The sequence below is a fragment of the Asparagus officinalis genome, chromosome 1, assembly GCF_001876935.1.
Source record: "Asparagus officinalis chromosome 1, Aspof.V1, whole genome shotgun sequence".
Classification (NCBI taxonomy): Eukaryota; Viridiplantae; Streptophyta; class Magnoliopsida; order Asparagales; family Asparagaceae; genus Asparagus; species Asparagus officinalis.
Window position 1 is genome coordinate 19,466,844 of NC_033794.1, and position 15,815 is coordinate 19,482,658.

Genomic DNA, 15,815 nt, shown 5'->3' on the forward strand with positions numbered 1-15,815 from the left:
ATAACATATATTTCCCTTCTTGTACTTTCTATCAGTTTTTATAGACATTGTTACTGCTTATCAGGTTTACATTAAAGCGACTGGAGAAAAAAGTGCAGAGATGGTGACTGATGAAGGAGCAATTTATGTTACATCAAATCGGGGGTACAACTGGAAGGCTGCTGTTCAAGAGACGGTATCAGCTACTCTTAACCGGTATGTTGCACACGATACCTGCTGCAAATTAAAATTTTCCTTAAGTACCTAAAATATTGCAGAAAAGTTTACATTGTGTTAATTTGTGTCTATTGACTTTGAGACGCAGTCTCATTTTTATCAAGTGCGGAGGGTTGTCGCGGTTGGCAAACAAGAGGAATTTCTGATGTTCATTGTTGAATACCTTAACTTTCCATTATGGATTCCTATTATCATTTACTTAACTCCTTAATTTCATCGTATTTGATTAGTGGTCCAGAAGAATTTTTTAGTTCATAGTATCTTCAGAAAATAATATGCTGTCTATCATTATTATCCAAGGTTTTCATAAACTGCATTTCTTGTAATGTGTTCAGACTAACATATTATCCTTTATTATGCAGAACAGTGTCCAGCGGCATTAGTGGTGTGAGCTACTACACAGGAACCTTTAACACTGTAAACCGCTCTCCCGATGGTAGATATGTTGCTGTCTCGAGTCGCGGGAACTTTTATCTAACCTGGGAGCCAGGACAGGTGAGATAAACTTCTCTAGTTAGGTTATTTATGATAGGATACATTTAATCAGGATCCTTTTATAATTATGAGGTTTACCTTAGTGCGGTACATTGAGTTTCATCAATTTCTCTTCTTGATACTTGCAAAATTATCAAAAGCTGAAGATTCTACTGTAGCCAACCCTATAATGGCTTGAAATTGTCAATTTGTGACGAATATTTTTCACTTTTTTTAAGGCCACCAGCTACATGATTGTCACGCCCCGGTTCCAAAGCGTAATAGTTTGGAATGTGACTCGGCCGACAATGTAACCGTACAATCACATTCACGCATCTGGATCATCCTGTATATCAATATAAAGCCAAACTACACCATAGAGTATGTGACCAAGATAATAAAAGAAATGTATAGATAAAGAAATTTCCAAAAAAAAAAAAAAAAAAAGAGTCCGAATACGAGTTCACAACTATCCACCATGGAAAAGAGTCAAGAAATTTTTTACATCATAGTCTAGAAAAGTCACATGTGACTCAAGAGAAACCCTAAACCAAATAACTACCTAAAACAACTAAACTGAAAAACTGATAGAATGAACGTTGATCACTACCGCTGAGCTTGCTCCTCGAAATACTCTCGGTCCTGCGAAGAAAGAACAGTCCCCGAGTCTGGGGCACGCAAACCCCAGAAGAATCAGAAAACTCCCAACAAGCATGTAAAATGAAGAAATTATGCGCTTGTAAGTGTATGTGGTAGATATAAAGAAAAGATGAATTCTAAATTAACAGTGATAAAAGAAAAATGCTAATCATGGAGATCAAGATAATGTCCATCACCGATCACACAAACGTATTATTATTATTTTAGACGTTATTTGAAATAGAGAAGAATATTTTCATGTATATAAATCGGTTCCCCGTAAACCGTCCCGGGAACACGGCTTCAAGTCAAGTATTGGCCCTTTGGCCCTTGTATATATATAACTCAGGATATCAGTAATGCGCATGTGCCCGTTTATATACATGTTATATTTTCCGTCCAATTCCCCTTTATAAACCCCATGTTTTCTGTTTAATCTAAGTGACTGTGCATGAAATATTATGCACTAACCACAGAGTTACCGTGGAACGACTTTCATAAAATTATGAATGATAACCGTGACCCAGAACATGTCCAATCAAGAGGGGTGCATCATCTAGTCGATGCTATAATAGTAATAGCCAAGAAAAAACCTCATATCGGGATATCGATATCGAGAGCATAGTCATGCTATGAAAGACACACATATAAATCATATTTTTGATGGAAGTCGTCTTCATGCACAGTCTAGCCTATTTGATGACATTACTGATTAACGCGGATTGCAACCACACAATCTATTCCAGAGTATAACAAGGTACACAAAATGAGCTAACAAGTTCACTAAAATAATATAAGTTTAAAAAACCCGATAAGGGTACTAATATTTTGAATGATAAAAGACATGACCAATTTTGAAAGAATTTTTAGGGCAACAAGTCTGAGTTTTAGGGAACCCATAAACTATATGGGGCAAAAAATGAATGGTCCAAGGATTGAACCACAAACCATTGCACAGAACACAACCCACCTAAGCACTTTGCCCCAAAGCTTTCTAGTGTACATGCTGCTATCCAATATTTAATAATCACACCAATGAGGAAATATCTACATACATGACTGCAACTAGCTGTATACTGAAGGGAACAAGAAAACAATGATAGAAATAATTTGGTCATAGAGTTTCATTATTTTACAGCTCATATCATCAAACTATTTACAGCTCATGCCATCAAACTATTTACTAAAATAACTAAAACATAGATAAAACTATCACAAATAAATACTTCTATGCTAAAAGATTTAAAAATATATATACAATAAATTAATCAAATTAATAACATATGTACAGTGAACTAATCAAATTAATATCATATGTACAATGAATTAATGTATAGTGTACTAATCAAATTGAGAACCTACAAAATATTAAAATCACGGAAAAAACTAACGAGTGGAAAAAAATGTTTGCTTGAAGGAAAAATAAAAAATAATAGTAATAATTAAAATAATAATATTTGAGGAAAAGAATGTTTGCCGATTTGTCGAAGAAAAGACTATGAACCCCAAATCCCAAAAGAAAATCCAAATCTCGTCCCTCTCCTTCTCTTGTTTTCGGTTGGGTTTTCCTTCTTTTTTTCGTTTTATTTTTCCTGTTGTTTTGGAATAGAGATGGGGAGAAGAGGGGATTGGTTTATATAGGAAAAGATTGAGTGGAGAAACCCTAAGACTAAAGAAGTTTAATTAGTGGTAAACGGGTAGTTGCAACAAAAGAAACTATAGAGGATCTCAGGTTTAGATTTTGGGAGATCAAGTCACGAAGTTTGTTGGGGAAAAATATTTCCAGAAAAAAAAAATCTCATGATCCCACAACCTCACAAAATAATCTGCAGAAGATGGATATGGGCTTTCTAGGTTAACACTAATGGGCCTTTAATTGGTTTGTTTTCCCCCCCCTCAATTCCAACATGATGTGGGCCTCCTATATGAAACCTGGAATATTTAATCAACTTTCCAACATGATGTGGGCCTCCTATATGAAACCTGGAATATTTAATCAACTTAATTAATTGATTTGCAACTAAAAAGAAAGATTATTACAATGATAATGTCGTTTGTCCATTGTCTGAGGAAATGAGATGTTTCGTATTTGTTTCCTATGGATATTTTCCAAGATAGTGTACACATTGAAGTAATAGCTGATTCACAAGTCTGTGGGAAAAAAATGTAGTAAGATACAACAATCTCATGTATGTACTACAATGTCTGGAAATAGTTCTGCAACCTTCACCTATTTGTATAATGTATCTGATCTGCATGATTTTCCATAGTCAAATTGCTCACATCTGAATTGTTTCATAGACTCATAATTGACAAGTCATATGCCAAACTGTTTAGTTCATCTATATGAAGTCTTATTGACCAGTCATCTCCATCAAGAACCACATTTGTTGGTTCTCTTTCCTTCCAGATTTCCACTTACTTTTTTTGTATATATTAACATTGTTATAAATAGTGATAAATGTTAGTGATCCCTTCCCGCTACACAATCGTCCAATAGCGGTGATATATTACGGAATATGTGCTTTCCGCTCGCAAAAATGACCAATAACATGCCATAGCGGTGAATAGCGGACGATTGCAGGCAAAATCCGCTTTTTGACCGCTATTTAAAGCGATTTGAGGTTTATTTTTTTTAAATTAAACTCACCCCGCAACCACTGCATCCCACCGCCTCCCGCAAATTCCAGCGTATTCCCGCAGCCTCCCGCAGTCTCCGACACCTCCCTCAACATGTCCTATCGCCTCCTCTCGCCGTGAGCTTCTCCTACTGCAGTCCTCTCACCGCTCAGCTCATCTTCTCGAAAACAACAACTCTTTGATTCCTCCTTCAGCATTATGTGACGGTTACATGTCTATTTCATGTTTAGTATTTTTTTAAATCTCAAATATGCACTTTTAGATTTTCTAGATTTTTCTTTAATATTTCTTATTTTTTTGAATATGTATACATATCTAAATTAGACCGCTACTTGACTTTGCGCTTTTTACCGCTATTTTGTCACAATAGCCCCAAATAGCCTTAGCAATGCTTTACCGCTACACGCCGCTATCTGCTATCAATATCCTTCGTATATAACAAACATTGCTGAACATTGTTGTTCTTTTGATTTAGTAGAAAGTGATTTCATGGAGTGCCAAAACTTTTGATGCTCAGAAGATGCAAAAGGAAGTTATAATATCTGAATTTCTAGATTCAACTGTTGTTTTATTCGCACCAACATCCTATTTATGATTTCTAAATGCCATATGTTAGTTTTGATTTCTAAATGAATAGGTCATTATTGTGCTAGCTGCTAAATCAACTGGGACTTGCTTATTAAGTGGAAATTTCATGTATATTGGCCTCACATCCCAAGTGATTTGAGTCCACTAAGGACTAGGATCTGATGGTCCTGCTTGACTGGCAAGTTCGCTGGGAAAATGTCTTGCTGAATAGTTTTCTAAATTTACATATTGCCTGTCCTTGAATAGTGGATAAACAAATAGCAATATTATATTAATGTTTCTTGTAAAATTTGTAGCCATATTGGCAGCCTCATAATAGAGCTGTTGCACGGAGAATCCAGAATATGGGATGGAGAGCTGATGGTGGCCTTTGGCTTCTTGTCCGTGGTGGTGGTCTCTTTCTCAGCAAAGGCACAGGGGTACTTACATTGGCCACTCTCATTTAAACTTGAATAAAAATTTGGCATTTAACATTGAATAAATATTCATTTTCTTTTTTTATTTGTAATTCTTATTACTAGTTAATGAGCATGTCGTGGTTCCATATTTCTTTCAATAGTTAATGTATTGTTTGCAGTTTATCTATTCACCACAACTTTTTATCCTCATATATTGCTGTTTCTTTCATTAGTCCACGAAATTTTAGTTTATGTAGGAACGGAGTACTGATTTAATCCTTGGCAAAATGAGTTGATGAGCAAATAATTTTAGTATGTGCTTGTGTATAAACAGTGAAAACTGCATGACTGAGGAACTTTTCAAAAGGTGGTGAAGCATGAGATCGTAACAGGGAGGTAACAGGTTAAATGCATGTCGCAACCAATACAGTTGCATGAGATCGTAACAGGGAGGTAACGAGTTAAACGCATGTCACAACCAATACAGTTGGAGGAAATTTCTCTTCAATATTAGGAGAGGATAGAAGGGTTTGCCTTTTATTAGGGGGGGTGGGAGGGGGTGGGGTTGGGAAAACAACTGAGAACTGCATAAAGACTTGATATCTCACAATTCTCAACTATTAATTGCTCAATAAGACAGTTAGCTTCAGTTATCATAGTTTATACTGGTACAGAACATATTATGACCCCAAGTGAAGTAAAAGTGATAGCTAAATATCAACAGCTTGTTGTGCATAAGGAAGACGTCTTGCTATTCAATAATTTCAAAGGACTAAAAACATTAACCACAACTAGCACTTTTGAGGGAGCCCAATGTTACAGTTGTGCACCTGATAACTTGTCATGTAAGATGATTATTATGTGATAAGCAACCTGTCACATCAAAGATTAACGTCTGAACACCAGCCTGCATATGTAAAAGTTGCCTGCTCCAGGTATAATTTTACTGATAGGTAGATTTTTTACTGATACAAAGAATAAGCAGCTGCAAATTGATTTTAAAGACCTCATTATTATGACAATTGCTGTATTCAGTGCTTCATCCTGTGTACATTAGCAGTTCTCAAATTCATAGGTGAATTTTCAGTATTATATATTCAAAGGGGTTCAGGAAAATGAATAAAACAAATCAATTTCAGTTGAGACAAAGTTTGCGTGGAAAATGTGCTCCAACAGCACAATGTAGATGCAACCTAAATCTGTCCTTTGCGTATATTTCCCATGGCATTATCGAGGAAATCCAAGTATTCATTGGTTTGCAGTTGGGCTTCACCAGTTTTTCATGGCACAAAGTGATGTTACTGTGGTGTTAATTTGCCTCGCATACTTCCCTACATCGAACAGATACACAGCTTTGTAAGATCAAAATCATCCATACTGGCTAAACTTATTTGCATGTCCCACTCTATACAAATTCTACCAACTTCTGCTTGTTTCCAACATCATTATTAAAAGATAAAGTCAGTACTTGATTATATTTGAATAAGTATGATATTTTCCATTTCTTTTTGTTCCAAATGAGAATTGATTCTATGATCAAGGTGGTTATTGCTCATTTCAGGTAACAGAGGATTTTGAAGAAATTCCAGTACAGAGCCGTGGGTTTGGTATTCTTGATGTGGGTTACAGATCAAAGGTACCAAAAATCACTTGAGACTGTCACTAAAGAAAACGTAGAAAGTTTTATGTTATACAAATATTATTTAGTTTTAAGTTTTAAGTAACTAGAAACAACAGTTATCAAAATTTTATTTGGATCCTCTCCAATACTTGTTTTTTATACCAGTTTTTTAGGCATCACATTATTTGGCCTAGATTGAAGTTAACTATACACATCTTGTTCGGGTCCTTCGTGTCTTCACTCAAACAATTTATTTGGGACTTTCCCTGCAATGAGTAAAGAAGGTGGAGTTTTGTCAACTTTCTTCAGAGGGCTCTTTAACTAATTCATGCTTATCAGATTACTTAGTCATATTTTCTTAACTATATGATAATAGCTCCTTTTCTTGGGCCTTGTGCATATTTTAGATTTTCTATGTCCATGTATCCAGTTGGCCAGACCTTGGTCCAAAAGTAGCAATCGGTAATTATACTTCCAAATGTTATCACACAGTTTTTACACAGTCCTTTTCATCACATAATACGTGGAACAGGATCATGTTTATTTGACTAATTTTTATAAGGAAATAAATAAGAAAAACAGCTAAAGCACATGCTATAAAGCTCAAGGTAACAGAACAAATGTAGGGTGTGCTAATGTTTAAGTTGTTTTAAGGGTTATGAAAATGTGCGTTTGGACGCTGAAGAAATTTGAATCATAAAATAATGAACAAAATAATTGATTAACTATTTTTCTTAATAACAACACTAAAATATGCACCAATGTTTGCATATTCCTAATGTAATAAAACTGAATATCATTTTTCAAGGATCTACCATGCGCATTCCTTCCATGTTGATTTTTTCCCCTTTGTAACTGTTTTGCTGTGGCGCATGGACATCAGTCGTGCCTGCTTTTGAGCACTAAATATACTGCTGAGCATCAAACGTTTGTAATTGATATTATGAGCTTAATTCCAGGATGAAGCATGGGCTGCCGGTGGTAGTGGTGTGCTACTGAGGACAACTAATGGAGGCAAGAGTTGGATCCGTGATAAAGCTGCAGATAGCATTGCAGCCAACCTCTACTCGGTCAAGTAAGTCCTCTTAATTTTGTTTATATTATACGCCTCATTTTTTATGAATACGATATGTGCTGCATCGATGAAAACGATGCTAACTCAAACTTTATAGAATTTGTTCCATTCACTTTACTAAGCAAAGACAACAATAACTTATCCTGCTACATGAACTTATTAGTGTTGATGTATCACATCTTTTGATAATGCTTACTGCAGATTTATCGATGATAACAAAGGATTTGTACTCGGAAATGATGGTGTGTTACTTCGGTATCTTGGATAATACAGAGGGCTAAGGATTCAAACTAGCAAGAGAACCCCTTATATCTTCCAACATTTGTTTAGACATTCTCATTGAGGAGCCTTTCTATTTACATTGAGATTGGATTCAAATATTTGTAACTGCTTTCTTTACATAAGTTGTATACGTTGCAGCGCAAATAATCTCGTCTTTGACACAAGAAAAAATCTAGTGAACAAGAGAAGTTTTATTTGAGTAAGCAAAGTGGAATCGGGGAAGAGGACACTTGATTAGTGTTTGGTATTCAATTCAAAACAGCTGATCCCTTAACTAGAAAGAAATCAACTGCCATTTTGAAAGTTCGTCGGGTGGTCCCCACATAACGGCTACTTTCCCGCCTTTTCACCCGGAGCTTTCCTTAAAACCTCCTCCATCAAATTTCTAAAAGGAAACCAAATCCAAAAACAAAGTCTCCTCATTTTTTTCTTTAATCCATGGCATCATCATCTCCTAAGAAAGAGACCAAGGATCCTAATGAGGTTAAAGAGCAAGGAGGGTTCCTAGGCAAGGTGAAGGACTTCATCCACGATGTTGGCGAGAAGATCGAGGAGGCGGTGGGATTCGGCAAGCCGACGGCTGATGTCTCCACTGTCCACATCGCCTCCATGGACCTCAAGCACACCGACATCATCGTTGATGTCCTCGTCACTAACCCTAACCCAATCCCGATTCCCCTCGTCGACATCAACTACCACATTGAGAGTGACGGCCGGAATCTCATCACCGGTGTAATCCCTGATGCCGGCACAATCCATGCCCACGGCTCGGAGACCGTCAAGGTCCCCCTCAGCATCATCTACGAAGACATCAGGTCCACTTACGAACAAATCGATCCAGGCTCAATCATCCCCTACCGAGTCCTGGTCGACCTAATCGTGGACGCGCCCGTGATCGGACGAATCACGATTCCAGTAGAGAAGAGTGGGGAAATCCAGGTTCCCTATAAACCGCGGGTCGAGTTACAGAAAATTAAGTTAGCCGACTTTTCCTTCGAGGAGACGAGTGCGATCCTGCATTTGAACATAGACAACAAGAATGATTTCGACCTCGGGCTGAACTCGTTGGAGTATGAGGTTTGGCTCGGGGAGGTGAGGATCGGAGGGGCTCGGCTGGCGAATTCTACGGCGATCGAGAAGAATGGGAGTGGTGTTGTGGAGATACCGATAAGTTTCAGGCCGAAGGATTTTGGATCGGCGTTGTGGGATATGATAAGGGGGAAGGGTACCGGGTATACGATGAAGGGATGTATCGACGTCGATACTCCATTTGGACCGATGAATCTTCCCTTCAACAAGGAAGGGGGAAGTACACAGATCAAGCAAGCCGGAGATAGTCCTTGAAGCTCTTGAAGTTTGCTGGAAACTTTTAAGGGGCTCGTGGGTTTTGTTCTAAGGCAGAACTGAAGTTTGATGTTTGAATTATAGGTCGTTATGTTTTGCAATAAAGAGAAGGCATTGTCTATATATGAGAGAAATCTAGTGAAAAGTTAATTATGAACTCTTTCAAGAGAAGTTTGGATTTGTTGATGAAAGTGTTTGCAGAGAACCACCCTGTGGTCACCTGATTCAGGACTAAATTTCACAGGATTCCCGAAAAGGTGGCCCGTTTTGAGATAAACACCAAAAGTTTTGTCAGCTAACCCCCAATTTATCACAATTATCTGACGATTTAAAAAGTTTTCTGTACCATCTCCAAATGCGTGGCCCAAACTTTTGGGGGCTTGCTGAAATTTACCCCGTAATTAATTAGGGCATTGTCTTCAATTAAGAAGTACCCATAAATTTATCACGATAATACAACATGAATACGTGGGCACGCGTTTATGTATCTATGTATATGCATGTATTGTTGGATGCATGTATGGTTGTGTGTAAGCGTGTATATGTATATTACACGTAATAGACGTATATGTGCCTGCACATCGTATGTGTTGATAATGACTTGAATTTGGCCAAACATCACGGGACCAATTTTGTTTTGAGAACACAAAATCTGACTTCGGGTTATTATTGGAGGTCGCTGTCAAGTCACCTCATTTCTCTTCTCCAAATTTTTTTTAACAACTGCGGCTCAAATTAGCCGAAAAAATTAATTGAGGGATGTCATTTTCAAGAAGTTGCCCTCACGTCTATTCACTAGTTGGATTCTCACTTACAAAACTCTCAGGGTGAGGTTTTGGAACGGAGACGAGTGAGCTACACAATCAAGAAGAGCTCTCAAAATCTAAAATTTTGTACCAGTAACTCAGAGAGAAATAAAATTTAAGCCCCCTCTTGCCGTGGACGTAGATCAATTTGATCAAACCACGTAAATATTGTGTGTTTGTGATTGTCTCTCTGTTTTTCTGGCTTTGTATTTAATGATCCCAACAATATGTACCTGACATACACGTACCATGTGTATATGTAGACGCGCACGTGTTACACGTGGCTAAAATTCCACTCTTTTCTAGTCCAACCTCACCTACAATCTCTATCCAACATGCGAAATTATTTCAAGAAAGTGCTTAAGCCACACTAATTTTTTAATCTCTCCTTCAATCTTTGACATACTTATTACTCAGTTTATATAGTAGTGCACTTTTGTGCACATTATATAACATTTGGTTCAACTCAATTCCATGTTCGAAACCAACACATTTGCATAAAATGTTACAATAATCCATAGAGAACACCAACATGCTGTTTCCAAAGCGAAGTGAGAAGAACTTATAGAAAGAGCATGCGAACGAAGGTAAGATGCTCAAACCTACTAAAAATAACACATTTTCAGTATTCATAAAACGGAAAGAGTAGCATTCAACATCCAATAAAAAATTCAACATCCAATAAAAACTTTCTACTTTATTCAAATACTAGCCATACTAAAGACTTTGGGCTTCTCAAGGTTTCCAGAGAATGGTGGTTTCAGCAATCATTGAAGTGACGACGTAAGGATCCATGTTTGATGCTGGGCGTCGGTCCTCAAAATACCCTGAGAAATGTCGAGAAGAAACAACTGAGATTTTCACTGGCGGAAACATGTTTACCTTGCATCTTCTACGGTGAAAACAGCAATAAACTAGCATACTCTTAGCACACAAAAAGAAAATGCGTCGAAATGTTAAACTGAGGAATGTCTGCCTGAAAACAAATTGATGAAATTTTAGGGTAATTGCAGATACACCCCCCTGTACTATGGTGGTAAAATCAAACTCTACTATTAACACTTCCAATCCCCTGAACCTTAGGCAACATTAATTTTTTTGTCCTTAACTTCAAGGGCAATCTAATTTTTTTTATTTAGCTAAACTTGAGGGAAAATATACACAGGAAATCTCAATGTAACGTGGGACATAATGTCCTCTGGAGTTTAGGGACTAATAAAACAGTTAAGCAGGTATCAGTAGCTATACTCTCACAGCTCGGAGGGTGTAACTGCTAATAAAATAGTTTAGCAGTTATAAGTGTCTACACTCTCATAGTGCAGAGGGTTTGTCTGAAATTAACACCAAAATTTCTTGATTAATTTGCCATGCTTCTTTTCTGAATGGCACATATTTGCAAATTGTATCAATTATCAGAACTCAGAAGCTCTTGATAGTAAATATGAAGACATACAGAACTTTGTAAGTGAAACAAAATGAAATCACTTGTGATTGTGAAATTCTTAACCTTTTCCATCCTTCTCAGTATCACGGCCGATACGAACAGAAGCACCCCGATTTGCTACACCCTGTGGTAATAAGTGGAGGATTTGTCAGTTTCAAAACAATAACAATTAATATTTTTCAAGAATATGAAGTAATGAGAGCAATAATGGTACAAATACTATTCCAATTCATAACTAATTTCCTACTCTAAGAAAAATTCATAAATATTCTTTGGAAATAGGTTCATCCGTTAGATAAATTCTTATTTCAGAGTTCCTCGTAAAAGCCTTAAATTTCCATACTTAAGATTTGAGCTTGAGGCCTTTCTTCTTCGAGGAGTTCCTCCACTACGCACTCTCAAGAGGAACACACTTTATATTATCAACTATTTCAAGTAGTTGCATCACTAGGAAATAGAGTTAGCAATTACTTGTTTTCTTCCCAGTCACAATATTCACAACTAATTCATGCATTAATGAAAGTTACTTTAGAAGGAGTCATGACAGTATTATTAAAAACTCCTCAAAAATTTATTATGAACCTGTTACATAATTATATTGCCTGAGAATAAAGAGAATTATTACTACTTCATCCCTCTCTTTAAAAAAAGGAAGTCCGAAACGATTATTACTTTGGCTGCATACGAGATAAATAATAAAGTTGTATAAGGATAAAATAAAAAATTAATTTAAACATAGTAATTTACACAAGCAAACAAAAAGAGTATAAATACTCAAGAAATAACACTATTTTAATTATCCATGATACTTACCCATGAAAATTTGTTTATATCAGCAGTTTCATGCTGACCAGTTAGCCTTCTTTCATTACCATCACCGTATGCAGCAATATGCTCCTTGTGTCGCATCCCCAGCTTCTCAATTGCTTTCTTTATGACATTAATACCACCATCTTTTCTCATTGACTTGGTGCTATTAGATAAATAAATAAAAGCATATTAAGAATTTGGTCTTCATTTTAAAAAAAATTAGAGTAAGAATGTGAATGATGCAAATAATCAAGCTAACCTGTAATTTGCGTGAGCACCAGCTCCATTCCAATCACCCTGATCCCATTAAAAACATACATTAAAACGAGAGCTCTAATAGAACATGAAAGATAACATATTACGAGAAAGTATACAGAAAAATTAAACATAGAAATCGGTGTAAATAACAAAAACGTCAATAGCAGGCCAAAAAGGATGGGTATTTATTTAATAGGGTGTTCTATTTGCAAAAGCTTTCAATAAAAGATTTTGAAAGAATAACCAAGACAAACCTTGATTGGTTTTGGGTCAAAAGATACCACCACGCCTGCAATTTCAGCAATCCTCTGCATTTTAGCAAGGGAAAAAAACAGGAGCCTCAGATGATACTATTAAAACAAGGACAACCTTATGTGTGAGTGAGAGAGAGAAAGGGAGATGGAATTCCCATATTTCTACATTAAAGAGCAGAGTGTACTCACCTCAAGGATGTAACGAGCTATCCATAGCTCATCGCCGGCAGAAATTCCCACCACGGGGCCTACTTGAAATTCCCACTGCATGAAACAATACACTTTATCAAAATAAAAATAAAACTGACAAATAATCTTCGCATCTACTAATATTAAGAAGGCATTAATCTGATTTGTCCTTAATAGCAAGCAATTCATTAAAGGAAAAGTATCAATAATATACATAGGGGAATTGCAGTTACACCGTTTTTATTAGCACTATTAGCACTTACACACGCCTGAACCTTAGACAAGGTTTCTTTTTTGCACTCAATTTAGTCGTTAATTTAGTTTGTTTTTTAAGTTAAACTGAGGGCAGAAGGTAATTTATCGTCATGTGATTACCAACTGACATCTCAACCAAACTTTGGAAATAACGTCGTCTGGAGTTCAGTGGGTGTAACTTGTAAGTGTTAATAAAAGGGCTTTGGGGTATAAGTGGTTACACCATCCTAGCCCAGAGGTGTATCTGAAACTAGCCCAAGAGAATTCAGCAAACTTAGTCTATACAAAGCTGCACATGAAACAATTAATTAAGAAAAAATGAAGAAGAACAAGAATAAAACAAATCAAGCTTTGTAGAGTTAACAGGTAAAAGATTTCTTTCTAGGCAACTCTTCAGATTATGTGGTGTTAGTTAGTAAGGTTCTTCGACTGTACTTACACATCAAATAACGATACAATAATAAACAAGAAGATAAAATTACCTGGCCAGGCATAACTTCTCCATTTATTCCGCTGATGTTAATTCCAGCATAAAGGCATGCCTTGTAGTGAGAGTCCACAATTTCTCTACCAAATGCCTTCTCAGCTCCAGCACCACAGTAGTACGGGCCCTATAATAATTAACAACTTATTCAGAAATATTAGTTAGTCAAACAGCAACTCTTACTATTATACATTACTGAAAAAAAAAAAAAGAATCCTATCTCAGCATTTCAACAAAGAATAGCACAGAACAATAACAGCTCAAATTCAAACCTGAGGGCCTGGGAAGCCGCCAATTGGCCATCCAAGAGGCCAGTTGACATCCTTTTGTAGGAGAGTGTATTCCTGTTCGATGCCATACCTAGTAACAAAATCAAATAATTAATAATTATTACGAAAAAAAAGTGGCAATAACAAAAATTGCCGAAATGGGTTAATCCCACTTGCGTTCAAGAAAACAAATATTATCTTCGTCAATAGCCTGACCAATCAAAATAAAATTAATGTAATTTCTGCATATATAACTCAGTCAGTTTGTCTTCAAATTCAGCTTTTCGCAAAGAATGAAAGATCTTGAATAAGTAATACCAATACGAAATAAATTCAATTATAGAGAGTGGGATCTCTTTATCCTGAAATGTGTGCGAAACTGAGACTTGGAACTAGAAGAAAATGTAAAGAAAATTCATACTTGCAGACAGTTTATCATGCGAAAATAGGAGATTAAAACTTCCAATTACAATGCTGTTTTCGTTACTCGAGTTGACCTTCTAGGCTAGGATGCTATGTAATAGGTCAACAAGTTCATAATCAAAGATATAGCAAAACTAGATTGGTTACATCCTTTTCGCCAACAAAATTTTATATAGTTCTTATACCAAACTAATGTGTGCTCATTCCTTTGTCAGAAATACTAGGGAAACACCAATTACAATGTGGAAATAGTAAAATACTTTGAGAGCTCAGTTTCTTATAATTACTACCCCTTCTATTGTAATGAATAAATTTACACAAAGATATATTTCTTTTGCTTATACCATGGCTCTTCAGCTATGACATCAGGATGACTAAAGATCTTTTCAGCATTGAACCGCTTGTTTGTAGGGATGGGCTCTCCTCGAGGAGTATATGCATCGCACATAACCTAAATAATATGCCAAAAGTTGAGCAAGGCATACATTAAATAACATTGAAATGCATCAGCTTGAACTCAAATAAAACACGGACCTATTTAGTATAACTTCCAGGTTTTGAAACCTTATTTCAAAATATCAATACTTGAGGGATCTATTTCGAAATGGGGTTAAGTGCGGATAGACCCACTGCCTTTTTTTTTCTTTTTAACTTGAAGAAAGTTGGAAAAGTTTTGTAGAGAGTGTTAGACCCACTGTAGTTCTACTGGTGCGGATAGGACCCCAACTGATAATCCTTTTTACTCTTAAAAGAGTATAAAAAAATTCGCTGAGGGGGTCTATCGGTACTTGGGCAAATACTATAGGGGGTCTATCTGTAGAATTATAACTACATGGGGTCTATCTCCAACTGGGAAATAGTACAAAGGGTATATCCGCAATTAACCCTTCAAAGTTTTGATGATTGGGGACCCAATATCTATAAAACATGGACTTTAGTCTGCCTTAGTTTCAAGAAAGTTCAAAGAACTTGGTAGAAGATCAAAGTAACTTAAAATTAAGTTCAATACTTAAGTTTAGCAATATTACAGAATTATGTTGACAAATATATTACTATATTTTCAAGTTGGGTAACACAAGTAAGTCCACCAAAACTGTATAAAACTATGAGAAATTAATAGGTTTACTTTCTGAAAACCCACCCCCTTAACTTTGGAAAACTATCAGCTAACACCCCTTCCCAAAGAAAAAAAAACTTTCAAAATATCAGAAAATCCCCCTTACATTTAGGGCTTATCAGAAAACTGCATTTAACTTTTAGATTTTATAAAAAAACTCATCTGATAGTGTTAACCACATTTTCACATGAGTGAGTAAAAACTATGCAGGCGATTTTTTTTGCCATTT

General features: G+C 36.2%; 3 protein-coding genes across 3 annotated transcripts in view; 2 read left to right on the forward strand and 1 right to left on the reverse strand.

Moving 5' to 3' along the window:
* The window catches only part of LOC109820476 (photosystem II stability/assembly factor HCF136, chloroplastic), a 17,083-nt gene extending 8,946 nt beyond the window's left edge, over nucleotides 1-8,137 (forward strand). Inside the window, exons 3-8 of the mRNA XM_020386628.1 lie at nucleotides 65-195; nucleotides 579-711; nucleotides 4,854-4,976; nucleotides 6,517-6,591; nucleotides 7,536-7,651; nucleotides 7,853-8,137. Of these exons, the coding sequence (XP_020242217.1) occupies nucleotides 65-195; nucleotides 579-711; nucleotides 4,854-4,976; nucleotides 6,517-6,591; nucleotides 7,536-7,651; nucleotides 7,853-7,919 (645 nt within the window). The 3' untranslated portion in view covers nucleotides 7,920-8,137. The remainder of the gene's footprint in view (nucleotides 1-64; nucleotides 196-578; nucleotides 712-4,853; nucleotides 4,977-6,516; nucleotides 6,592-7,535; nucleotides 7,652-7,852) is intronic.
* LOC109820486 lies at nucleotides 8,276-9,680 on the forward strand. Its single transcript, XM_020386636.1, has one exon. It carries the CDS (start codon nucleotides 8,372-8,374, stop codon nucleotides 9,275-9,277), a length of 906 nt encoding a protein of 301 aa, XP_020242225.1. The 5' UTR covers nucleotides 8,276-8,371; the 3' UTR covers nucleotides 9,278-9,680.
* LOC109820495 (glutamine synthetase nodule isozyme-like) overlaps nucleotides 10,559-15,815 on the reverse strand; it is a 9,881-nt gene continuing 4,624 nt past the window's right edge. Inside the window, exons 5-13 of the mRNA XM_020386649.1 lie at nucleotides 14,814-14,920; nucleotides 14,050-14,137; nucleotides 13,776-13,904; nucleotides 13,039-13,113; nucleotides 12,850-12,903; nucleotides 12,597-12,634; nucleotides 12,341-12,500; nucleotides 11,591-11,651; nucleotides 10,559-10,910 (exon numbers count right to left, since the gene is read on the reverse strand). Coding sequence (XP_020242238.1) covers nucleotides 10,819-10,910; nucleotides 11,591-11,651; nucleotides 12,341-12,500; nucleotides 12,597-12,634; nucleotides 12,850-12,903; nucleotides 13,039-13,113; nucleotides 13,776-13,904; nucleotides 14,050-14,137; nucleotides 14,814-14,920 — 804 coding nt within the window. The 3' untranslated portion in view covers nucleotides 10,559-10,818. The remainder of the gene's footprint in view (nucleotides 10,911-11,590; nucleotides 11,652-12,340; nucleotides 12,501-12,596; nucleotides 12,635-12,849; nucleotides 12,904-13,038; nucleotides 13,114-13,775; nucleotides 13,905-14,049; nucleotides 14,138-14,813; nucleotides 14,921-15,815) is intronic.

Coding starts and splice junctions, on each gene's coding strand:
- LOC109820486 (XM_020386636.1), top strand. CDS start 8,372: ATGGCATCATCATCTCCTAAGAAAGAGACCAAGGATCCTAATGAGGTT.